Raw genomic sequence first — 24,803 nt, forward strand, 5'->3', positions numbered from 1 at the left:
TTTCTTCACAGAGTTTAACTCGACCTTCTTCGAAGGAAGTGCAGCGCAGACAAGCGACTCCATAAGGAAGAAAAAAATAGAAAAAAAAGAGAGAAAAAAAACTCGTTGAATTTGTAAAATCTGAAAGATTTGAACATAGTTTCTGAACTGTATCGGGCTACGGGAATTACGGGAAGGGAGAAAGCGCTGTCAGCGCGGGTAAATGCTGTTATTTGTCTTCATAATCATAGTACTTCACTTTCAATTTGAGCGACTTGTACCCGACGAGTCTCTTCTCTGTCTGGACAGCCGGAAGTCTGTGCGAGATAGTTTTTTTTTCTCTCTCACCTTCAGTTTTTTTTTATCCTCGATTTTTTTTGTGCTTTGCTTTTTCTATTTTCACAGGCGTCGAAGACGCAAGAGTCCGATAACATTCCTCTCGTGGTTTTATTAGAACGTCTAGTTAACTGTAAACGCCTAGCAAGGAATTGGATTGCACTTGCAGCTCAGAAAAATGCTAACAAGTAACGTTAGCAACCTAGACATCGTATTTGTGTTCGAATTATTGCTTAGCTACATTGTATCACCACCCATCACCAAATTAATTACTTTGAAGGGGAAACCCCATGTAATAGCGAGCTAGCACAATCCTCCTTTCTATGCAACCACAACAATGCACATTTATAGTAGGAAGCTAAATGACCTAGCTAGCCAAGTCATATCATTGTGTAACCCGGGGGCATAATTATTGTAATATGTGTCCAAATATTTCAGCTTTCTAACCGAATAAAGTACCAACATAGTTACCATTTATTGTTTCATTAGCTAGCTAATGTATGTGAAGTGACATTTAAATGATTTAAGATTATTTTCGCCCAAAGGTGCCAGTCGGACGTACAACAATGTAGCCAATTTTATTTCAATTGATGAGTGATTAGCTGTTTGGCCCAGTGGTGATATGGCCGTGTTACTCTTCCATTACAGAAATTATGGAGGATTCCCATTTTAACTCTCAGTACTTCTGGTCCCCTGTGCCTGTACAAGGACAGGTATGTTTAGTGAAACACATTTCCGTTTAAAATGTTAAAGTATATTGCAAGTGACACCTTTGGATTGTAGCAAATACTATTTTTGTAGGTTGGAATTTTGTAAGAAGGATTTCTCACTTTCTCTGTCAGATTGAGAATGCCATGTTCCTGAAGCAACTGAAGGACCAGGAGAAGAACACTTCCTTCCCCTCCTCTCATTACCAGACAACCATGCTCACTGTCCCCAAGCAGGAGGGAGGGGGGCAGGGCCAAGGGGGTCACCTACACCCCCCTCACACCCAGAACATCACTGTGGTGCCCGTAGCTTCCACTGGTATCATGACAGCAGGTGTGTGTGTGTGTCAATTGTTATTGTTAGTGTACTATTTATCACACTTTTGCATTGTCTTTTTCCATCAATGTCTGTTTTGTGTCTTATTTAAATGTTCCCCTCTCTGCAGCGGGTCTGGTCATCACTACCCCTCAAGGTACACAGCTGGTCTCTCCTGCCTCCTCCTCTCAGTCCTTTGTCTCTGGACATCCCACCATGATCGTCTCTACACTGCACACTCCAGGTAACACACACGATTGTCTCCACCCTCCTTTATCCTAACACTGAAAAATACACACTTCACTCACGTACTGTCAAGCTCTGACACACCTTTTTCACTTAGACAAGAAACAGGAAGGTGGAACCCCCCAGGTGATCGTCATGCCGACACCTTTGAAGCGAGGAAGGAAGAAGAAGTCAACACTAGGGAGGGGGGTGCTTGCTGGTGGCCACACCCTCTCTGCCGGAAATGAGGCGTTGATTCTGGCTCACTTGGCGTCAGGGGGGCAGGTGAGACCAATAACATAGTAACTCCTTAGTAACCAAAATCAAACCTATTCCCTCTAAAACAATTCCAGACTAAGCTCAGGCTATTGATTTTCAGACTAAGCAACAACAAAAACAGTGTGCCTTTTTAATATGATGGATGTGATTCTAATGTTTGTGTGACATTTGATAGGTGGTTATGTCTTCGCAGCATTATACAACTGACCCGTACGACCTCGCCAACGAAGACGAGAACCACGGCGGGAAAGACTGCAACAAGACCTACAGGTACGGACGGACCTATGGCATCACAGAAGGGCCAAAAAACACCTGCTGTGCTGTGCATCCCCATAGGAATGTGAAGCTGTGGAATGCTTGCACACCCATATGTCTGTATGTTGTAGATGATAGTCAGGACAGAGAGGTTAGACACAGGCTGTGGATGAACACTAGGTGCTGCTGGGCACGGGCATTTCTCTTTCTCTCACACACAAACCACAGAACGACTCCACTGCATGCCGTGGCAGCACACACACCTGCTGAAGTATTTCACTATGTGTATGTACCTGCTCTCTGGAACACACTGTGTTTACTCTGCAGCATGGACACACGTTCTCTGCCTCCCTCATGCATCCGCCCCACACACACATCCCTGCACACATTGGACACGCACTCCTTCGCCTACTTCTGTCTTCCTTTTTTTTCTCTTTTTCTCTCCTTCATAAATGTTTCCCTATTTTTCAAGCAATCTGTTTGTCTTTCTATTTCTTGCTTCAGCAGAATCTGCTCTTTTTCCTGCTGATTCTTTCTCTCTTCCCCCTTCCCTCCCTCTTCTGTCTGCTTTGTTCACATCCCTCATTCATTTCATTTGCTCCTTTTTTTGCTTTCTATCCCATTGTATTTTTTCTTTTGCTCTCTTCCTTTCTTTTCCCCACTTGCTGTCTCATGCTTCTCCCTTCTTCCACTCTCTTCCTCCCCCTTGCCCATCTCTCATGTCCATGTCTCTTTGTCCTTGCTTTTTGTATTTTCATCTATCTGTTTCTCACCTGCTCATGCCCTCATTTCCTTCATGTCTTCCCATTCTCCCACTCGTCCTCCCTCCCTGGTCTGTCTCTCTGTCCCGTAGGTGCCGGATGTGTGCTGTGACCTTCTTCAGTAAGTCAGACATGCAGATCCACTCCAAGTCTCACACAGAGGCCAAGCCCCACAAGTGTCCCCACTGCTCCAAGTCATTCGCCAACTCCAGCTACCTGGCCCAGCACATCCGCATCCACAGCGGGGCCAAGCCCTACACCTGCTCCTACTGCCAGAAGTCCTTTAGACAGCTCAGTCACTTACAGCAGCACACACGGTACTGCTCACAGCAGCTCCACCTGACCTGCTCTACCCTACAGGCTTTACCTAGCCTGCCCCTCTCCCCTCTATTGGCTGCTAGCACTGTGTGGGTGGGTGTGTGTGGATGTCTGTGAAAAGGAAAGACGCAGGCCGTGTGTGTGCGTGCGCACGATTGTATGTAGTCTCTACTTTGAGTCCCTCTGTCTCTTGTCTGTCTGTCTGGTATCCTTACCTCTACATTGCTGCTTCTCTATTGCGTGTACACACACACACATACATACATACATACATACATATATACATGATCAGTTTGAAAAGAATTTGAGTCAGAGTGGAATACTGTTACGTTTTAGAGAAATGTAATTTTTAGAAGTCAGTCACTGAGTAATAGAGGGAGTTTAAGTGTGATTTCCCCATCAATCAAGGTTTAAAGAAAAGCAACACTGTTCTCCCCTCCTCCCTCTCTCTATCTTCTCTTCTTTCTTCCAGAAACCACACTGAGTCCAAGCCCCACAAGTGTCCCCACTGCACTAAGTCATTTGCCAACTCCAGCTATCTGGCCCAGCACATCCGCATCCACACAGGGGTGAAACCCTACACCTGCTCTTTCTGTCAGAAGTCCTTCAGACAGCTCAGTCATCTACAGCAGCACAACAGGTGAGGGTGATGTACTATTTATCTGCCCCTTTCTCTGTGGGGGCCTTTCATTAGTATTTTTTCTATGGGGGCATTGCAATAGACATTTTTTTCTCTGTGGGGCTCTCTCAATAGACATTTTCTCTGTGGGGGGGGACTCTCAATAGACTTTCTCTGTGGGGGGGGGGGGGGGGGGACTCTCAATAGACTTTTTCTCTGTGGGGGGGAACTCTCAATAGACTTTCTCTGTGGGGGGGGACTCTCAATAGACTTTTTCTCTGTGGGGGGGAGACTGTCAATAGACTTTTTCTCTGTGGGGGGGAGACTCTCAATAGACTTTTTCTCTGTGAGGGGGAGACTCTCAATATACTTTTTCTCTGTGGGGGGAGACTCTCAATATACTTTTTCTCTGTGGGGGGGAGACTCTCAATAGACTTTTTCTCTGTGGGGGGGAGACTCTCAATATACTTCTCTGTGGGGGGGAGACTCTCAATATACTTTTTCTCTGTGGGGGGGAGACTCTCAATAGACTTTCTCTGTGGGGGGGAGACTCTCAATAGACTTTCCATCTCTATCTGGGGACATCTCAATAGTCTACAGTGTTTTCCTCTCTTCATCTCCCTCATCTGTAATGGTGTGGATCACAGGATAGCTGAAAGGAGAATATGGAGGGCCCGTTTACATTTCTCCCATGCTTCTGTAGGATCCACACAGGAGACAGGCCTTATAAGTGTGTTCATACGGGCTGTGAGAAATCCTTCACACAACTCTCCAACCTACAGGTGACTACTGTCCCTTTTTAACTCTCCAACCTACAGGTGACTACTGTCCCTTTTTAACTCTCCAACCTACAGGTGACTACTGTCCCTTTTTAACTCTCCAACCTACAGGTGACTACTGTCCCTTTTCTTTGGTTTTTATTCTCAGTGGTGAAAGCTTAGTAATACTAACCCTTAGTAGTTACAGTCTTACAAATACCCATTTGAAGATGAGTCCTGAACGGTCCTGTTTTGTTCCAGTCCCACAGACGGCAGCACAACAAGGACAAACCCTTCAAGTGCACCAACTGTAACCGTGGTTACACGGACGCAGCCAGTCTGGAAGTCCACCTGTCCACTCACACGGTCAAACACGCCAAGCTCTACTCCTGTGGCCTCTGCAACCGCACATACACCTCTGTAAGATAAACACCACTGTTAAGGCACCCAGCATGTAGTAGTCGCAGACCTTTAACTTTCAACAGATATTTTCACAGGCTTCAGACAGTGTGCATGTCTGTGCATAGTGTGTGTTGGTGCACACTTGTCAACTCTCGCTCTAACCCTCTGTATTCTATTCTCAGGAGACGTACCTGGTGAAACACATGCAGAAACACAACTCAGACCCGCTCACTGCAGCGGCGGTGGCTGCTGCACAGCACTCTCAGCAGAACCAACAGAACCAAAGCCATACCCAGAACCAGGGAAGTTCTCACGGCCGAGGAGAGGGCACTGATAGTGGGGCAGTCCGAGCCGGAGGACAAGGTGGAGATCATGGACAAGGACAAAACCAGGGCAGCTACTCTCAGACAGAGACGGCATCCTGCCCTTTTGACCTGCACCAGTATAAAACAGTCGCTGCAGGGGACATCCAGTTCAAATCAGTCAGTGTGGCAGACCTAGCGACCCACAAGGACCTCTGTCTCACCGTGGCTACCTCCACCATTCAGGTGGAGCACCTAAACTCATAGGGGTGGGAGGGAGGAGTGGTAGAGACTGAGAGAAACTGGAGGAGCCCTATGGACAGACTGGATAAAAGCAATACAGAGGGGATATAGGAAGATGTGCCTGAAAGGTGGGCAATGGAAGAGGAATAAGAGATGTTCGAACAGAGATGGACTTTTTGTACTTTTTTGTACTTGTTTCTCACTTTTATTTCATTTAGCCAATGTTGAGTTTGTGTGTTTTTGTACTCTTTTATAATGAATGGCTAGTGTATACTGTTTGTAAAGGAGTGTTTCTCTGTCCGTCACTGCAATGGTGTGGAAGAGAGACACAAAATGACTGAAAGAGAACAATGAGTGAAGAGATGTTCTCTCTTTTTTTTTTTTTTATCCTTCTACTCCATACGAACACAACTTTGATTGTGGTCACGTAAACTAACAGAGAATTGTTAAGGTAAATTTTTCTACTTTCCCACAGATACTATCAGGTTTTGATTACATCATCGTTGTCATGGTTACTGTAATTACCTTGTAAAATGTGCTCACAAATCTTTTTCACTGGAAAAAAAAAGGGAAGTAGGCTCTGTAAAAAACAAAAAAGGCCTGCTAAAGTATATATTGATATACATACCAGTGTATATGTGTGTGTGCGTGTTAAAAATAAATGTATAATCTATACTATATAACACTTTGATATTTAGCTTCAGTCCAGAAGCCAATCCTGTTTACCTCACCTGACCCTGTAAGAACTGGGAAGGGAATGTGATCAGCTGGTACTTGTTCTATGTATTTCTTGTCATATTTATTTTGTGTCTTAAGAATATCATTGTTATCCAAATATATTGACTATACTTCCACTACTGTTATACTAAAGTGTATGAGCCTTTACAAACAGACTGATACGTATGAAAATAGTGTTTTCCCTTATCAAACAATAAAAACCTCACTGAAATCCAACAATTTGCCTTCCTGTAACACATTGTGCACTTGCAGTAATGATAAAGATTCACTTTGAAGATCGCCTATGTTTGAAAGGGTGAGATGCTGCTGTTTAATTTATTGTAACCACAGAGCTTTAGTTTGAATGTCACATTTGAATGTGACAGCTGTAGACGTAAATTTGCCCTAATGCATGTAAGGACTTGGCAGTGTTGATTGCCTGTGTCAAGTAAACGCTTTATTCATTGATCTGCTGTAGTGTGTCACGCAAATAACGCGTGTGTCGTGAACAACATTAGCGTGAGTAATAATAGTTGAATCGGAGGTTTACTATACCATTCTTTAAATGTTTTTTTCCTATCAATATTAACTTGCCATGTCTTGTCAGACAATGATTCAAAAGCATAACATTTTGTTTAAAAAATAAGTAAATATAAACTATAATATGTTTTACCATTGAATGGTTTTTCAACTTCGTCAACATTTTTTCTGCAGTGCCGGATGGCGTCGGGTGGGTGAAAAGTGTAGGAGTCGAGAAACTTCATGATAGTAAATAACGACGTTACTGTATTTCTGCCTTAGCTAACACAAACCCACACTACGAAACTGTCATTTTTCATTCAAACATGCCTCGGAAAAAGCCATTCAGCACCAAACAGAAGAAGAAACAGATGCAAGTGAAACGGGAAAGAAAGAGAGGTAACGTGAGCTGCAATGACAGCATTTTCGGCACGCACACTTTCTAACGTTAGCTAGCATAGCTTTTCATTTTACTAACTTGTAACGTTACGCGGAGAGTTGAGTAACTTGGCTAGTTAGTGCTGTTGCTCCTGAAAGCAGACAGCTATGTCAAGTTGCCCGATATATTTGTATGAATTAGCTACACTTAAAGAATAGGGACGTCGTTATTTTTTGCCTTAACATGCATATCTTATGTATTTGGGTCTTTCTAGCAAACGTTAGCTACCTTGCTTGCTAGCTAGTACCTTGGAGGTGACGACGTTACAGAGCTAGCAATGTGTGTGACCTTATCGCTCAATTGTATTGCTGGCGTCATTCATTGTCATTGATGGGGCTGAAGTGGGAAAGTATTGATGCACAGAAATCAGCATCACTGTACTACACTGGTATTGTTTTCACTTTGTGTAAGCTCTACTGCGCAGACTCGCTATCAAATTATGTAATAGGATAGCTAAGCTATCCCAAATTGAGGGTATAACAAAAGGTGTTGGAGATCACATACCTACACTCTACAGCTAGTAATGAAAATATATTTATTATGAAAACATCCACTGTCGATTTATTACATAAGGTTAGTATTGAGACGATTACTAAATGTATAGATAGCTATGTCTTATGCAATGTAGGTAGCATATATGTAAAAGTATATGCCCTCGATTCTAAAGTAGAACGTTGTGGAATGTGGTCTTTGTTTGGTACCAAGTGCTGACATAGAGGCTAGTTTTATTCTGTCCTCTGTGTGTTTGTGTCCCAAATAGTGCCCTATCCCCTATATATAGTGCACAACAAAAAGTTGTGCCCTAATATAGGGAATATGGTGCCATTTGGGAAGGGTTCAATGTAACTCTCTGATTATGATGACCTCTCTGCCTCAGGTGAGCCAGGCTCAGGGCCCAGCAGCCGTAATGCCAGTGTGGAGCGGGGGATGGACAGGGAGAGACAGTCGGACACCTCAGATAGCGAAACCACAGATGTCAGGAGGATAAACCAGCAGCCCGGCATCAGGGAGGGCAGATACGATCCCAATAGGTGAGTTACCAGTACATTAGCATAGGTAATACTTAGCTCTGGTCCAGGGGATCACACGTGGCTTACTGATGTAGACGCAGAGCAAGCCACACGTAACACCCGGGACCAGCGCTAATGTAATACTGTACTTCACCTGCTATGAAACCAAACACAAAGACGGGTGTGTTATTGCTGGGCTTGAACAAAAGGGTTAATGGAAAGATTCATTAGAGCTATGTCTATAGATATTAAAAGTAAGAGGCCAAAAGAGACAAAATAATGAAATGAGAACATGTTACTGTAGGAATCCTGAACCATGAGCAAACAACTTTGACAGAGGTCAATGGTAAATTACAAAAACTGCTGTTGTCAGAACAAACACCCACGTCACACACACCTGATATTCATGACTCTGCACACAGATGCTTTTGTGTCCTTCACACACTCGCCCTGCCCAATTTCCCCCTTCTACACACAGCTATACTCATCTCTCTGTCCATTCAGGTTCCGTCTGCACTTTGAGAAGGAGAGCAGAGAGGAGGTGGAGAGGAGGAAGAAGCTTGCCAGAGAGAAGGTTCTGGACCAGATGTTAGACAAAGACCTGGAGGTTGACATCAGTGACATCTACCCCACAGAGAAAGGTCAGCGCTCCTTGACCCTGAGCCTCACAACAACCTCTTAATGCTGTTAAATAAAGGTCTCAAATGGCACCCTATTCCTTATTTAGTACACTCATTTTGACCTAAGCTATATGTGCTCTGGTCGAAGTAGTACACTATACGGTGTGATTTGGTACGTGACCTGTACCCTGAGCCTCTCAATGCTGTTAAATAAAGACCCACTCTAGTGGAATTTTTGACATGGTCTTTTCACTTTGTGTCAATGCTTGACGTATCTGACCTCCAATCTCAGGTCTTGAGTTTCCGCGGCGACCTCCGTGGAACTATGGGATGACTCGTGAGGAGCTGCTGAGGAAAGAAGAGAAGTCATACCGGGAATATCTGAATGACCTGCACTCCAGAAACCCACCTGGATCCCTCAGCCACTTTGAGCACAACCTGGAGGTGAGGAAACGATATATTCAGAACCCTTTATACACCCTTTATAAATGCTCTTCAGGGAGGTGGTAGCCTTGAGGTTAGTGACCGGTTAGTTACGGGGGGCGTATTGTGTCAGCAGAAAGGTCCATTTTGATGGATAAATAAAGAGCTATTAATTCTACAATATTCCATAATCTTGAATGAATTGTTTTAAAAACCACCTTTTTCTCTGACACTGAGCAAAACCTAGGGTAGGTAAAACCTATATACTCTTCATATAACTTAACACTTTATACTCCCCCTCTTCATCTCTCCCCCTCTTTCTCTCAGACATGGAGACAGTTGTGGAGAGTGTTGGAGATGTCCGATGTGATCCTGCTCATCGTGGACATCAGGCACCCGGTGGATCATCTCTTTTAAACTCCTCCTACTGTCATTATCTGCTGCTAGTCATGTACCATAGTATCAATATCAACTTAGTACTGTCACCATGATAATGTAATTAATAGTCACTATTATGGTGTCATTCATTATGCGTTGAACCATATGGTGAATTGCATACATAGAGTATCCACCAGGTGGAGCCACAGACAGAGTAAGTTATACATGGTCAGTACCAGTCTATAAGTCGTTTGCCAGACCGAGCATGCATGTCTTAATGAATGTGTTCCTGGTGTGTCCCTCCCATGCAGGTGCTGCAGTTTCCCCCAGCGCTGTACCACTACATCACTGGGGAGCTGCAGAAGCAGGTGGTGGTGGTGCTGAACAAAGCTGACCTGTGTCCCCCTCCCCTGGTGCTGGCCTGGACACACTACCTCCAGACACAGTTCCCCCACCTCCACTGTGTCTGTTTCACATCACACCCCGGCCAGCCATACAGCACAGGTGGGTGGGAGTGAGGGTGGTTGTACTGGAGCGAAAGTGCCACACAAGACGAGGGAGAATAATGAGAGCTGATTGGTGATCACCAGATGAACCTTTTCACTGTCTGTATCTGTCTCTGTGACTCTAGTGCTTCAGAAGAAGAGGATGAGAAAAAAGGGTACATGTGGGTGGGGACATGCTGGAGGCCCCACCCACATCCTGAAGGCGTGTCAGGAAATCACAGCAGGAAAAGGTGAAAGGGACACACCCACCTGGGTGGCTTAGTACCTATTTCACACATGTATTGCTAACCATGCAAGTCTGTAATTACTTAATGCTTTGGCCAGGTACTTTCCATAGCATAGCTAATTGGTGTTGAATGAAGGATTGATGTCTTCGTACAAAGATCTGTGGGTGCAGGGTTGTAAGGGTATATCATAGAAGAACCAACACTGAATGGAAGTAGTCTTAAAATAGGCTGAAGACAAGTAAGGCTGCTTCCCGATTCTCCACTTTTTTCCAGAAGTGTGCAGAATGAGTGGCTGTAGGGAGTGTTCACCATTGTTACCCCCCACCCCCTTGTAGTGGACTTGTCCAGCTGGGAGAAGAAGATCCAGAGAGATGCGGTTGCTATGGGACCAGAGGGAGAGCAGTCAGAGGAGGGGGCGGACTCTGTGCTAGTGGAGCACCAGAGTGATGTTGCCATGGAGATGAGCAGCCCCTCCCAGGAGCTGTATAAAGATGGGGTACTCACGCTGGGCTGTATAGGTGAGCAGCCATGTTGGAAGCTTGCTTTCCTACCTCCCAATCAGTAATCTGTTGTCACTGATTAGTAACTTGATAAATTAAGTTATGCTTGTGTACCTCAAAGCTTTGTTCCCCCACCAGCCCCTTCTGGCATTCTGAAATGTCTACTACAAAGGGAATATGAATATATGTATAATGTCCCTCTCTCCCTCCCTCCCTAGGCTTCCCTAACGTGGGGAAGTCATCGGTATTGAACAGTCTGGTAGGTAGGAAGGTGGTGAGTGTGTCTCGAACCCCCGGCCACACCAAATACTTCCAGACCTACTACCTCACACCCACGGTCAAACTGTGTGACTGCCCTGGACTGGTCTTCCCTTCACTAGTCAACAAACAACTACAGGTAACTGAGAGGAGGGCGTGGGTAGGGTGTAAGTGTGTATGTTTGTGTGTGTACTATGTCCTCCCATTCCCTTAGAATCCCAGGTCTAATCACTTTTTGGTGACAGCCTGTGAAGGAATTGTCTTGGAGAATAGAAGAATAAATTATATTCCCTCTGGCCATTTTGAAGGCTGTACCACTGTACCAATCTGTACCACGTTTAAGTCTCAACTACTGCGGAGAGCTTTGTGTATAAAAGCAATCATTACCCGTCAACCCTTTTCAAACTTTTTCTCTACTTTTTTTTCCTACCTCTCTTTCTCATCATGCTTTACTCTTTCTAAACACTTTTCCTCCATTATTTTGTATCTACGCCTCTTCCTCCATCTCCCCCTCTCACCCTCCTCTTCTCTGCCCCTTTCTCCCTAGATCCTAGCTGGTATCTACCCAGTGTCTCAGCTGCAGGAGCCCTACAGTTCTGTGGGTTATCTGTGTGAGCGGACCCCCTTCCTGTCGGTGCTCAAGCTCCGGCACCCCAGCGTGGAGGGCCCACAGCATGCACCCAAGGGGGGGGAGAAGGAGAGGGAGCAGGGACCCGAGCACAGCTGGACAGCCTGGGACGTGTGTGAGGGTAAGGACCACCTCCAGTCTGGCTCTAGAACCTCTGGTCCGGTTCTAAACTGTTGAAATACGCCCTCTTCTCTGGATTCTAGAACCTCTGGTCCGGTTCTAAACTGTTGAAATACGCCCTCTTCTCTGGATTCTAGAACCTCTGGTCCAGTTCTAAACTGTTGAAATACGCCCTCTTCTCTGGATTCTAGAACCTCTGGTCCGGTTCTAAACTGTTGAAACACACCCTCTTGTCTGGATGTCAGGGAGACATTTGGGAAATTCTCAGGAACAGTTAAAATTATAATACAACAACAATTTATCGATTTTTGTTTTCTCTCCCTACGTCTCTTTCTTGTTCTCTCTCTTCCCTCGTCTCTCTCTTTCTCCCTGTCTGTCTCACAGCCTGGGCAGAGAGGAGGGGTTATAAGACAGCGAAGGCAGCTCGTAACGACGTGTATCGGGCAGCTAACAGTCTACTGCGGCTGGCCGTTGACGGGAGGCTGTGTCTGTGCCTCAGACCACCTGCATACAACGATCAGAGAGGTCAGTACACAGGTCATACAACGATCAGAGAGGTCAGTACACAGGTCATACAACGATCAGAGAGGTCAGTACACAGGTCATACAACGATCAGAGGTCAGTACATAGGTCATACAACGATCAGAGAGGTCAGTACACAGGTCATACAACGATCAGAGAGGTCAGTACACAGGTCATACAACGATCAGAGAGGTCAGTACACAGGTCATACAACGATCAGAGAGGTCAGTACACAGGTCATACAACGATCAGAGAGGTCAGTACACAGGTCATACAACGATCAGAGAGGTCAGTACACAGGTCATACAACGATCAGAGAGGTCAGTACACAGGTCATACAACGATCAGAGAGGTCAGTACACAGGTCATACAACGATCAGAGAGGTCAGTATACAGGTCATACAACGATCAGAGAGGTCAGTATACAGGTCATACAACAATCAGAGAGGTCAGTATACAGGTCATACAACGATCAGAGAGGTCAGTATACGGGTCATACAACGATCAGAGAGGTCAGTACACGGGTCATACAACGATCAGAGAGGTCAGTATACAGGTCATACAACGATCAGAGAGGTCAGTACACAGGTCATACAACGATCAGAGAGGTCAGTACACAGGTCATACAACAATCAGAGAGGTCAGTATACGGGTCATACAACGATCAGAGAGGTCATAGACCGGTCATACAATGATCAGAGAGGTCATAGACCGGTCATGACAAACAGTGAGGCATCAGGCATATCACTATATCACTACTGTACAGACAACCAGAGACTCATATTTAAAAGGGCAGACAGACATGCAGGGGAAGGTCAAATCCCAGCAGGGGATCTATGTTCATGTTCATCTGGCTTCTGTCCTTTTAAACTGATGACTGGGGCTTTGTACAAAAAAACATGAAGAAAAGTGTTTTTGATTGATTGATTAATTATTCAACTAATGGATTTGCGCTACACAGAGCAGTGGGAGTCCCACCCAGACCTGGCAGAGATCATCGCTCTACAGGGACGGAGGGAAGAGGAGGGGGCAGGAGAGAGGGATGAGGAGGAGGAGGGAGAGTCCAGCTCTGAGCCGGAGGAGGAGGAGAGGGATAGGGATGCTGATGATGATGAGGATGGTGATGATGAAGATGAAGGGTTTGGACACCCGGCAGTGAAGGAGAGGAAGGGGCCAACCAGCCTCACAGTCAACATGTTCGATGTCCTCCGGGAAAACGAGTGCGAGTGAGGGACAAGGGGAGAAAGAATGAATTAAAAATACAAAGTGCTTGATCTCTCCCTCTACACTCACTGCACCTTCATTCCATTTTCCTTTCCTTGACTTGCATTCCTTTAACATTCTGACTCAACTCTTCTTTCCTCTACTCTCTCTCTCCCCAACCCCTCCCTCTCCCAGAGGTTACTAAAAGCACTCTGATATTGTATAAACATGTTCATTTCTCCATGCTGTGCCTCTGCTCTGCTTGTTCACCCATGCAGCTGTACTTTGACTGCATTTAGACAGGCAGCCTAATTCTGATCTTTTTTCTACTAATTGTTCTTTTGACTAATCACATCCTATCTTTATCACAGCTGATTGGTCAAAAGGCCAATTGGTGAAGGAAAGATCAGAATTGGCCTGCCTGTCTAAACTATTGTAGGATTACATTTGGTTTGGTTTTTATCATTTTCCTGTATGTAGGATTTTACTATTATTATTTCCCTTAAAGCTGGTAGGGGCATTGTGGTGTATTAATCATTGATTGGTTTTCAATCTGTTTATTGATAAGTGGCCTCACAGCTGAGATGCCAAAGGTCAGATAAGCTCATTAGACTGCATTTTATATGGTTCTAACCAATTCAGTGTTATATTTTAGAGTCTACTAGGGGCAGTGTTCTTCAATCCTGGTGCAGGAGACTCAGTATTGGACTGAAACAAAAGCCTACACACCTTGTGGGTCCCCAGGACCAGGCTGGAAAACATCTGATTGAGTTTAACGACCTGTTGTTGTGGACTATACATGTAGTGTTTGAACTACTACAGAAGAAAACTGCTGTTACAGAGAGCCACTCACGTGTAGCACTGTATCATGACTCACTTGAGAGAGAGTTTGGCCACCAAAAAGCACTCTGATGTTCTGAGATAGTATCACATGGTTCCATAGCAGCCAATATTGACCAATACAGTAATGGTCCTGTTAATGATCCTAAATTATGCCAGCTATGCAAACCAGCTGAGTAGCAAGAATTTAGGACGAGAGTCTAAATACTGGAAGAATGGAACGACATTAATGTTGGTTAAACTTCCATCTCTATCTCTCTATGGCTCTGTTCTAATGTTACAATCTGTCAGGGCTGGATTCTAGTGTGCTGTTGCCTACTGTTGTACCTCATTGTTCCTGTTCTACTGAGGGAACACTACAGCACAGTGCTGTGTTACCGTGTAACAACATGCACTGTTCTGGTCTACACCAATGGCACACTTAGAAATATACACGCTAGGGCCATTCGTTTTTCCTGTCTGTGTGACTGATCAGGAAAAACTCTGGGCCGTAGTGTGTCTAAGCAACAACTAGGGACCCAGCAGAGTTTTCCTACCCAGGTGACCAGGAAAAACTCCTGTCCCTAATACACACCACTCTGGTTTCCGATATGGAGATAGATGTGTTAATGCTCTTTGTTTGAATGATTTAAACAGACTTGTACGTGAGTGTTTGGATTGTGTATTTGCTGCATTCTTTATTTCATTCCTGGTATGACAATGAACTGGACTGCTCTCTGCAATAAAGATAATCCATGGAACAAGGTATGTCTGTCTTTTTATGCTCTTTCTTCATATAGGATTATTTTAGCAATCTGGGATTGGTGTATATACATTTTTGGACTTGTTTTTGTTTTGAATTTTTACCCCCTTTTTCTCCCCAATTTCGTGGTATCCAATTGTTAGTAGCTACTATCTTGTCTCATCGCTACAACTCCCGTACGGGCTCGGGAGAGACGAAGGTTGAAAGTCATGCGTCCTCCGATACACAACCCAACCAAGCCGCACTGCTTCTTAACACAGCGCGCATCCAACCCGGAAGCCAGCTGCATCAATGTGACGGAGGAAACACGTGCACCTGGCAACCTTGTTTAGCATGCACTGCGCCCGGCCCGCCACAGGAGTTGCTGGTGCGCGATGAGACAAGGCCAAACCCTCCCTAACCCGGACGACGCTATGCCAATTGTGCAATTTTTGGACTTTTAGGTAAATTATTAATAGTAATTGATTCTTGATGAATATAATGTATAAATGCCTAATGAGATTATTTCAGCTGTTTTACCCCATCCCTCAACTGTTAATCAAAAAAGTGGTGGGATGCTTTGTTGTTTGAATCTCAGATTGCCCTTTTAAGATACTGGCACATAAAACAAGTACACTAGGATACTTACTACCTTTTCAACAAGTCAGTTTGTCAAATTTCTGCCTTGCTAGAACTGCCCCGGTCAACTGTATGTGCTGTTATTATGAAGTGGAAACATCTAGGAGCAATAAAGGCTCAGCAGCGAAGTGATAGGCCACACAAGCTCACAGAACGGGACCGCAGAGTGCTGAAGCGTGTAGTGGGTAAAAATGGTCTGTCCTCGGTGGCAACACTCACTACCGAGTTCCAAACTGCCTCTGGGAGCAACATTAGCACAATAACTGTTAGTCGGAGCTTCATGAAATAGGTTTCCATGGCGAGCAGCTGCACACAAGTCTAAGATTACCATGCGTCGGCTGGAGTGGTGTAAAGCTTGCTCCCATTGGACTCTGGAGCAGTGGAAACATGTTCTCTGGAGTGAGTAATGCCAACTAAAGTTTGGTGGAGGAGGAATAATGGTCTGGGGCTGATTTTAATGGAAAATCTTAACGCTACAGTTTACAATGACATTGTAGACGATTCTGTGCTTCCAACTTTGTGGCAACAGTTTGGGGAAGGCCCTTTCCTGTTTCAGCATGACAATGCCCCTGTGCACAAAGCAAGGTCCATACAGAAATGGTTTGTCGAGATCGGCGTGGAAGAACTTGACTGGCCTGCACAGAGCCCTGACCTCAACTCCATTGAACACTTTTGGGATGAATTGGAACGCCGACTGCGAGCCAGGCCTAATCGCCCAACATCAGTGCCCAACCTCACTAATGCTCTTGTGACTGAATGGAAGTCCCCGCAGCAATGTTCCCACATCTAGTGGAAAGCCTTCCCAGAAGAGTGGAGGCTGCTGTGGCAGCAAAGGGGAGACTAACTCCATTTTAATGCCCATTATATTGGAATAAGATGTTCGACAAGCAAGTGTCCACATACTTTTCATATCAAATCAAATGTATTTATATTTATATAGCCCTTCGTACATCAGCTGATATCTCAAAGTGCTGTACAGAAACCCAGCCTAAAACCCCAAACAGCAAGCAATGCAGGTGTAGAAGCACGGTGGCTAGGAAAAACTCCCTAGAAAGGCCAAAACCTAGGAAGAAACCTAGAGAGGATCCAGGCTCTGTGCAGTGGCCAGTCCTCTTCTGGCTGTGCCGGGCGGAGATTAAAACAGAACATGGCCAAGATGTTCAAATGTTCATAAATGATCAGCATGGTCAAATAATAATAATCACAGGCAGAACAGTTGAAACTGGAGCAGCAGCACGGCTAGGTGGACTGGGGACAGCAAAGAGTCATCATGTCAGGTAGTCCTGAGGCATGGTCCTAGGGCTCAGGTCCTCCGAGAGAGAGAGAGAAAGAAAGAGAGAAATAGAGAATTAGAGAGAGCATGCTTAAATTCACACAGGACACCGGATAGGACAGGAGAAGTACTCCAGATATAACAAACTGACCCTAGCCCCCCGACACAAACTACTGCAGCATAAATACTGGAGGCTGAGACAGGAGGGGTCAGGAGACACTGTGGCCCCATCCGATGACACCCCCGGACAGGGCCAAACTGGAAGGATACAACCCCACCCACTTTGCCAAAGCACAGCCCCCACACCACTAGAGGGATATCTTCAACCACCAACTTACCATCCTGAGACAAGGCCAAGTATAGCCCACAAAGATCTCCGCCACGGCACAACCAAAGGGGGGGCATCAACCCAGACAGGAAGATCACATCAGTGACTCAACCCACTCAAGTGACGCACCCCTCCTAGGGACGGTATGAAAGAGCCCTAGTAAGCCAGTGACTCAGCCCCTGTAATATGGTTAGAGGCAGAGAATCCCAGTTTAAAGAGGGGAACCGGCCAGGCAGAGACAGCAAGGGCGGTTCGTTGCTCCAGAGCCTTTCCGTTCACCTTCACACTCCTGGGCCAGACTACACTCAATCATATGACCCACTGAAGAGATGAGTCTTCAGTAAAGACTTAAAGGTTGAGACCGAGTTTGCGTCTCTCACATGGGTAGGCAGACCATTCCATAAAAATGGAGCTCTATAGGAGAAAGCCCTGCCTCCAGCTGTTTGCTTAGAAATTCTAGGGACAATTAGGAGGCCTGCGTCTTGTGACCGTAGCATACGTATGTACGGCAGGACCAAATCAGAGAGCTAGGTAGGAGCAAGCCCATGTACTGCTTTGTAGGTGGCAGGGTAGCCTAGTGGTTAGAGCGTTGGACTAGTAACCGGAAGGTTGCAAGTTCAAACCCCTGAGCTGACATTCTGCCCCTGAACAGGCACCCACTGTTCCTAGGCCATCATTGAAAATAAGAATTTGTTCTTAACTGACTTGCCTAGTTAAATAAAATTTAAAAAAAGGTTAGCAGTAAAACCTTGAAATCAGCCCTTGCCTTGACAGGAAGGCAGTGTAGGGAGGCTAGCACTGGAGTAATATGATCACATTTGTTGGTTCTAGTCAGGATTCTAGCAGCTGTATTTAGCACTAACTGAAGTTTATTTAGTGCTTTATCCGGGTAGCAGGAAAGTAGAGCATTGCAGTAGTCTAACTTAGAAGTGACATGTGGCATTTTTCTGCATTATTTTTGGACAGAAAGTTTCTTATTTTTGCAATGTTACGTAGATGGAAAAAAGCTGTCCTTGAAACTGCCTTTGTGTGTGTTTGTGTGTGTGTGTGTGTTTACATAGTCCACATACTTTACATAGTGTATTATTGTACCATGATATTACACCATCGGGATTCGGTATAGAATGTGTGGTAACACGTCCTGACTCATGCACTCTCTAATTGTCCAAATTGTCAATGGTCAGATCGTCTTTACGATGTATATTTATATTAATCTCAGAGGAAATAGATTATAAATTGTCCTTACTCAACATTACGTGTTATTGCAAGGATTACCAATTTAATTTAGCCGCAGGATGATTTTCAAATAATTACAAATCATTTGTAGGCGACAAATTGACCCTAAGAAGCCCAAACATATATTTCACTAAAACATCATTTCAAACCTTGCTTACAGTTGTATACGATCACACATGTATCTTTCTATTACGCGTGGGAATACTGGGGAACAGACTTCCAAAAATGTAAATCACTTGTAGCTGATTTCCTGGTGTTTTTACAATCCTTTAGGTTCAACGATAAAAAAATAAAACAAAAATAATTCTGAGAACTTGGGGGGCCAAATAAGCCACCCCCGGGCCAAATTCAGCCACCAGCTGTGGGACCCTATGTAGGCTCTCATGTTGAAGCAGACAGTCATCTTCTGAATCATCCTCCACACTCTCATCATAGACGCCCATACCGTCTCTCTCCAAATGGTACCCTATTCCCTATATAGTAGTGCACTATACATACTGAGTGCATTAGTTATCTATTTCATCACTGTTCATTTCCTTCCCTCCAGTGGGTTAATACCACAGATGATCTGGAATGGTTTCCAAAACTTTTCACCGCCTGATTTCCAGGGATCAACCTGTATGGTAGCAATTATACCGTCACATAGAAAAGCAGCCTTGAGATTTACTAGTGCATGACACCATAAATATAAAAACTGTTAATTAAATTCTGGTGTGTCAAAAGATTTTACTGCCAGCAGTATGTGTTGGTCGCGCCAGTAATGCCCATGTGGTTTGAGTTACAGTTCAGCTTTTCAGGGAGGCTCACTGTGGAACTCTTTTCTCATGATGTAATCAGTGCCTTAACCCCCTTTCCCTTCCTATCCTGACACACACACACACACACACACACACACACTGACAATTACAGACATCGACATACACATTCACACTTCCTACCCTGGCACAAACTCCCTCTCCATGTGCCCCCTCAACTAGCCTAATGTGTGTGAGACCAGATGGTAATGAATAGGTTTCGAATGAGAGGCGGAAAATTAACAAACCACAGAAACGATGTTAAGCCTGGTAGACACTGTCCCCTGAGTGGACACACACACACGTGTGAAGCTGAGAGTACAGGTGTTATAATGGGCCCTTATTATGGCTACTTACTGGGGAAACAGAATAGAGAGGACCCCATAAGCCCAAACCCAACACCCAAAGTTAACCTTATTACTACAGCACTTACTTGTTCCCCAGGCTAGCATTGGGAGTAAGCATCTTGTGAACAAGATTTCTACAACACCAACTGTGGGATCAAAATACCCAGCTGGCATGTACACCTGTATGGTCACTAGAGGGCTTTCAAGCCTTGCAGCACCATTGCTGTCTGGAGTTGTTACTGGTCAGGTTCTGCTGGCCTATTGTGCACAGGGTTCTCATTGGTGGAGTTAATAGTATGTATGTGCAGTATGTGCTACATGATATCACACACATGACTGGTTTATATCACCTATACATAGGTGTGTCATGGACTATTGAGTATCTCGCTCTCTCTCTCTCTCTCTCACACACACACACACACACACACACACACACACACACACACACACACACACACACACACACACACACACACAAAGGCAGACTGATTTACTACCAGGCAGTTATCTCTAGCCTACTTCCGAGTGGTGCGTCGTTGTGGGGGTCAGGGCAGCCTCAGCCGGCAGATTGGGTGTCCTGATCTCCCTGTCTTAGGCTTGTTTCACTAGAGCAACACACTAGGCCCAAACAGAGCACCCGGGGAGATGAAAGATGACTAGGAAGCCACCTTTCCATTGGGTCTACTGGGTTGGGCCCATCGTCACTGCTGTTCTGGTTGACCTGGTGCTCAGGTCGGTCTCTTGCTGTGCATCATGATATTATTTATCCTGTCATCTTAATGATGGTATTCCTGTCTTGTGTTTGTTTTTCCCCTGAAACATTCTGCAAAAGCTCGATCTGTGAGTAAAAATAGCAATCGATCATACCCACCAGGCTGGTGCAAAACATGTCTTATGGTCTCTGGATGTGGTTTGCTAAGGGACAGAGCACTCCCAGAAAATAACTAAGAAGACTTGAGATGAAGGGTAGAAGACGAGGAAAGAAAGCCAATTTAGACTAGACTGTGCTATAATGAAATGCTGAATCTCATGGGCGTCCTCTACTCATCTTTTCTTCTTCACTTTTACTAATCTGAAAACACAAAGTAAGGGGAAGCAAAATGGTGGAGGTCTACAGGGAGTGTCCAGTTCTTTCACGAAGGAGAGGCCATGGCAATGAAGCCTGTTACTATGCTCTACTATTGACATACAGCTTCTGTGAGAGAGAAAGCATATCGTGTCACAAACTGGGCTGCTCAGTAACATTCAGTCTCTATTGTCCTGGAGGGTCTCTTAACCAGGTAAACACACCCAGCCCCAGTTCCTCTGTGAGGAAAAAACAAGTCATGATGAAGTAGCAACTATTTACTACACTGCTGGGACTACTTTACTATATATCAGACTATCAACAGTTGGCGGACTGATCTAGTATCATTATGACAACGTTAGGTAAACTAGTCCATACATGTCCCAACTGTCCTGTTTTATGAAGTTACACAGAAATAGCACTTTCTCTTCATATTTCTTTCACAATATATCAGCTGAGCTGTTTGCCTTAAGGACATGCGCTTGCGTGTGAAAACTGTTGGCACTGTTTGACAGAGGGCTTTTAGCTTGGGTGAGGAGCATCACTCTAGGACTACAAAACTCATTGTCATTAAAGTGGCTGAGATGTAGATGATGCTGAACTAATCATACATAGTCATGTTTGTCTGGCTGCATGAAGCCTCCTGTTATTTGTGTGTGTAATTCCTCTTGTTTTCAGTCTGAGGTTCTGTATACTGTATGTGTCTCTGAGTGTGTGTCCATGCTTGAATGGGTCCCCTTCAGTCATCGACCGCAGGCGGCGTGTGTGTTTGTCTGTGCCCCTGTTTGTGAGTTGGAGCCCATGTGTCAATAGGTATTTTTAGTGCCGCCTCTCACTGCATTGCAATGGCACTCCTTCGCACCCCTTTGGACCTCCCCCACCCACCCTGTCTACCCTCCACCTCCACCCCTCCAATCCCTCCGCCATAACATTCCCTCTCACTGGGAGAGACTATAGAGCTAGCCAGCAACAGTCAGTGTGTAACGTTAAAAAGGAGAGTGATAGTTTAGAAACGAGAGGAGCAGAGACAGACGGTAGGGGATTGGAGGACTCCAGTAACCATGGTGATAGTAGAACCCGCAGGCAAGAGTGCGCATGTTTAGGTTTTTGCCCTAGCACTACACAGCTGATTCAAATAATCAAAGTTTGATTAAAAAGCAAAAACAGTTTTTTTTAAAAAATGTTGCTAATTTATAAAAAATAAAAACCTTAAATATCACATTTACATAAATATTCAGACCCTTTACTCAGTACTTTGTTGATGCACTTTTGGCAGCGATTACAGCCTGGAGTCTTCTTGGGTATGACACTACAAGCTTGGCACCCCTGTATTTGGGGAGTTTCTGTCACATGAATTGACGTTGGAGAGACGAAGCAGGTATGGGGAGTCAAACATTTAATAAGGAACAGACATGGAACGAGACAGGAACAGCGTCAGCATACAAGAAAACAAAGACAAAAAACAGAGCAGGGAACTGACAAATATAGGGGAGGTAATAAACAGATGATGAGTGAGTCCAGGTGAGTCCAATATCGCTGATGCGCGTGACGAGGGAAGGCAGGTGTGCGTAATGGATGTTAGGAGTGAGTGATGCAGGACATCCTGGCGCCCTCAAGCGCCAGAGGGGGGAAGAGCGGGAGCAGACGTGACAGTTTCTCCCATTCGTCTACGCAGATCCTGTCAAGTTCTGTCAGGTTGGATGGGGAGCGTTGCTGCACAGCTATTTTCAGGTCTCTCCAGAGATGTTCGATTGTGTTGAATTCCGGGCTCTGGCTGGGCCACTCAAGGACATTCAGAGACTTATCCCAAAGCCACTCCTGCGGTGTCTTGGCTGTGACTGCAATCAAGTTGTAGAAACATCTCAAGGATTATCAATGGAAACAGGATGCACCTGAGCTCAATTTTGAGACTCTTAGCAAGGGTCTGAATACTTATGTAAATAAGATATTTCTGTTTTTTATTTTTAATACATTTGCAAAAATGTCTAAAAAACGGTTTTTTCGCTTTTGCCATTATGGGGTATTGTGTGTAGATTGCTGTGGATGTTTAAAAAAAAAAAATCTAATTCAGAATAAGGCTGTAACGTAACAAAATGTGGAAAAGGTCAAGGGGTCTGAACACTTTCCGAAGGCACTGTATGTGGTTGAGAGATTTACCTGAGCTAGTGTTAGTGTTGGAGAGAGGAGTGGTAGTAGGATGGTAATGCCCCGACTGACAGAGTGAATGAAAGAAGGTGTAATTGGACAAGACAATGGTTCCGTGACTAGACAAAGTGAATTAGGACACATCCAATGGGGGCTATAAGAGGAAGTCCCTAAGCACTATAGTTAGACACTTGAGAGAGAGGAGAAGACAGGGGGAACATTTTCATTCACAGGCTGAGCAGGACAGGAGTGGAGAGGGGAGGGAGGGAGAGATTAGAGGGGGGAAACTAAGCGTTACCCTAGAGGAGTTGGAGTGACCGTTTGAACAGGGGGCGACAGTTGTGGGAGAGCCGCCCGCCCAAATGCCATAGCGACTGCAGCAGTCCCCCTCTGCTGCAGGGTGTGTATGTGTCGTGTGTGTTTGTGTGTACTACTAGTCGGTGTGTGTGGTGGATGAAGGATAGCGGGGGATTTCTGAGAGGAGTAAAGGAACCTGACACCAAAAATAAGTCTTCCCCCCCATCCACCACCCCAACCCAGTCCCCAGGTGGAAGAGGAGACACAAGTGCAGGCCATGGCAGGGTACAGCTGAGAGGGTCCCCAGAGACCTCGTGACTGTGTGAGGGGTCATCTGGAAAACTTTCCTCTGATCCCACCACCACTATGCCCCACCAACAAACATCACGTCCACCCTCTAGCACACAACAGTGTAACAACCCACCACACAACTCTCTGGCCTCCACAGCACAAACCTTTGAGTGGGATCACTTTCAATGACTACAAACACAGATTAAATAACTGAGATAGTTGTAAAATACACGCTGATCAATCCATGTATCCATTATTGAGTAGAGTATTTCACATAATGGCTGTCGCACCTCTTCGGAGACAGAAACATTGATTTGCTCGCAGTTAGACAGTATGCTGCTAAAATTTTATTTTATTACAGTACACAAGCTATCAATCACCATTTTAACCACTAGGACTCTAAATGTCTACCCTGAATAATCTATCTTCTAAAGCCACTGAGTTTTCTGGCTCATTTGTTTGCTTGTATAACAAAGCTTGTATAACAAACCCAACACATACTGAGACACTGACACACACACACACACACACACACTGACTGAATGTAAAACTGAATTGGGTAGGGGAATGTGTCAGGTCACAGAAAGAACTGTGAGGAGAGTGAGAGGAGCTGACCACCGCAGATTTTTTACACTGAACATCCAGAGGAGAGGTCCTCAGTGGCTGTGCCTCACACCCTGACCCCCACTCAGGAACCTTCCCCTGGGGCAGACATTGACCCAATGACCCCTGACACCTCCACAACTCCCACAGCCTCTGGGAGGGGTAGTGTCACTGTACAGTCTGTGCTTTCAACAGCCATTGAGATTTTAAGAAATTCTAGGGATTCTGAGAGACATTGAGAAAGAGAGACACCTAGATTACAATATTTTAGAGGGTAGAATGCTCGGCATTCTGGAACTGATCTGTGTTGTCAGATTCCTGCACCAGTCCACAGCTGTCATATCAGAACAGGGGCTGGTTCGAAGGATGTGTGTGTGAGTCTTGCCTCTTGAATTCCTTTGAGAGAGCCACTTTCATTTTTAATTAACATTTTTCAGCTGAAGTCAGAGGCGATAAATTGATGACATAAATTTGGAATGAGTCGAATAACAGGCGATGCATCACTGTCAACACAGAAGAACTAGACTGAATACTTAAAGAAACTTGGGACGAAAGGTTAAATGACTTATTTCTTAGAATCAACTTCTTCTCTAAAATCTCAAGGCTATCTTTCAACTAACAAAGAGTTAGGCGCATTAATGAAGCGTAGAGA

The 24,803-nt window shown here is 45.0% G+C and overlaps 2 protein-coding genes across 11 annotated transcripts; both read left to right on the forward strand.

Moving 5' to 3' along the window:
* Positions 1–24: 24 nt before the first annotated feature.
* Positions 25–6,454, forward strand: LOC110512421 (zinc finger protein 384). Of its 8 annotated transcripts, none has more exons than XM_036971156.1 (11): positions 25–198; positions 964–1,028; positions 1,158–1,356; positions 1,469–1,582; positions 1,682–1,848; positions 2,018–2,112; positions 2,951–3,175; positions 3,649–3,816; positions 4,499–4,577; positions 4,815–4,973; positions 5,138–6,454. In XM_036971156.1, the coding sequence occupies exons 2-11, from the start codon at positions 969–971 to the stop codon at positions 5,522–5,524; spliced, it is 1,653 nt and encodes a 550-aa protein (XP_036827051.1). In that variant the 5' UTR covers positions 25–198; positions 964–968; the 3' UTR covers positions 5,525–6,454. The 8 variants fall into 8 exon arrangements, with proteins under 8 accessions (XP_036827051.1, XP_036827064.1, XP_036827057.1 ...); XM_036971169.1 differs by having other exon boundaries at positions 2,036–2,112; XM_036971162.1 differs by lacking the exon at positions 25–198 and adding an exon at positions 274–294.
* Positions 6,455–6,590: 136 nt separating this feature from the next.
* Positions 6,591–15,158, forward strand: LOC110512436 (guanine nucleotide-binding protein-like 1). 3 transcript variants are annotated; one of them, XM_036971209.1, is made up of 13 exons: positions 6,591–6,736; positions 7,019–7,135; positions 8,053–8,206; positions 8,690–8,826; positions 9,098–9,249; positions 9,556–9,627; positions 9,918–10,110; positions 10,238–10,342; positions 10,675–10,857; positions 11,058–11,236; positions 11,645–11,846; positions 12,230–12,370; positions 13,330–15,158. In XM_036971209.1, exons 2-13 carry the CDS (start codon positions 7,063–7,065, stop codon positions 13,596–13,598), a joined length of 1,860 nt encoding a protein of 619 aa, XP_036827104.1. In that variant the 5' UTR covers positions 6,591–6,736; positions 7,019–7,062; the 3' UTR covers positions 13,599–15,158. The 3 variants fall into 3 exon arrangements, with proteins under 3 accessions (XP_036827104.1, XP_021448505.1, XP_036827110.1); XM_021592830.2 differs by having other exon boundaries at positions 6,675–6,736; positions 6,932–7,135; XM_036971215.1 differs by lacking the exon at positions 6,591–6,736 and having other exon boundaries at positions 6,780–7,135; positions 13,335–13,609.
* Positions 15,159–24,803: the final 9,645 nt, after the last annotated feature.

The sequence above is a fragment of the Oncorhynchus mykiss genome, chromosome 3, assembly GCF_013265735.2.
Source record: "Oncorhynchus mykiss isolate Arlee chromosome 3, USDA_OmykA_1.1, whole genome shotgun sequence".
Classification (NCBI taxonomy): domain Eukaryota; kingdom Metazoa; phylum Chordata; class Actinopteri; order Salmoniformes; family Salmonidae; genus Oncorhynchus; species Oncorhynchus mykiss.

Excerpts from the sequence above, each read along its gene's own strand:
- LOC110512421 (XM_036971153.1), top strand. Across the intron at positions 1,029-1,157 it reads CTGTGCCTGTACAAGGACAG|ATTGAGAATGCCATGTTCCT; the intron begins GTATGTTTAGTG and ends TTTCTCTGTCAG. Across the intron at positions 1,357-1,468 it reads CACTGGTATCATGACAGCAG|CGGGTCTGGTCATCACTACC; the intron begins GTGTGTGTGTGT and ends CCCTCTCTGCAG.
- LOC110512436 (XM_036971209.1), top strand. The coding sequence starts at position 7,063 with ATGCCTCGGAAAAAGCCATTCAGCACCAAACAGAAGAAGAAACAGATG. Across the intron at positions 9,628-9,917 it reads TCGTGGACATCAGGCACCCG|GTGCTGCAGTTTCCCCCAGC; the intron begins GTGGATCATCTC and ends CCTCCCATGCAG. Across the intron at positions 10,343-10,674 it reads GGAAATCACAGCAGGAAAAG|TGGACTTGTCCAGCTGGGAG; the intron begins GTGAAAGGGACA and ends ACCCCCTTGTAG.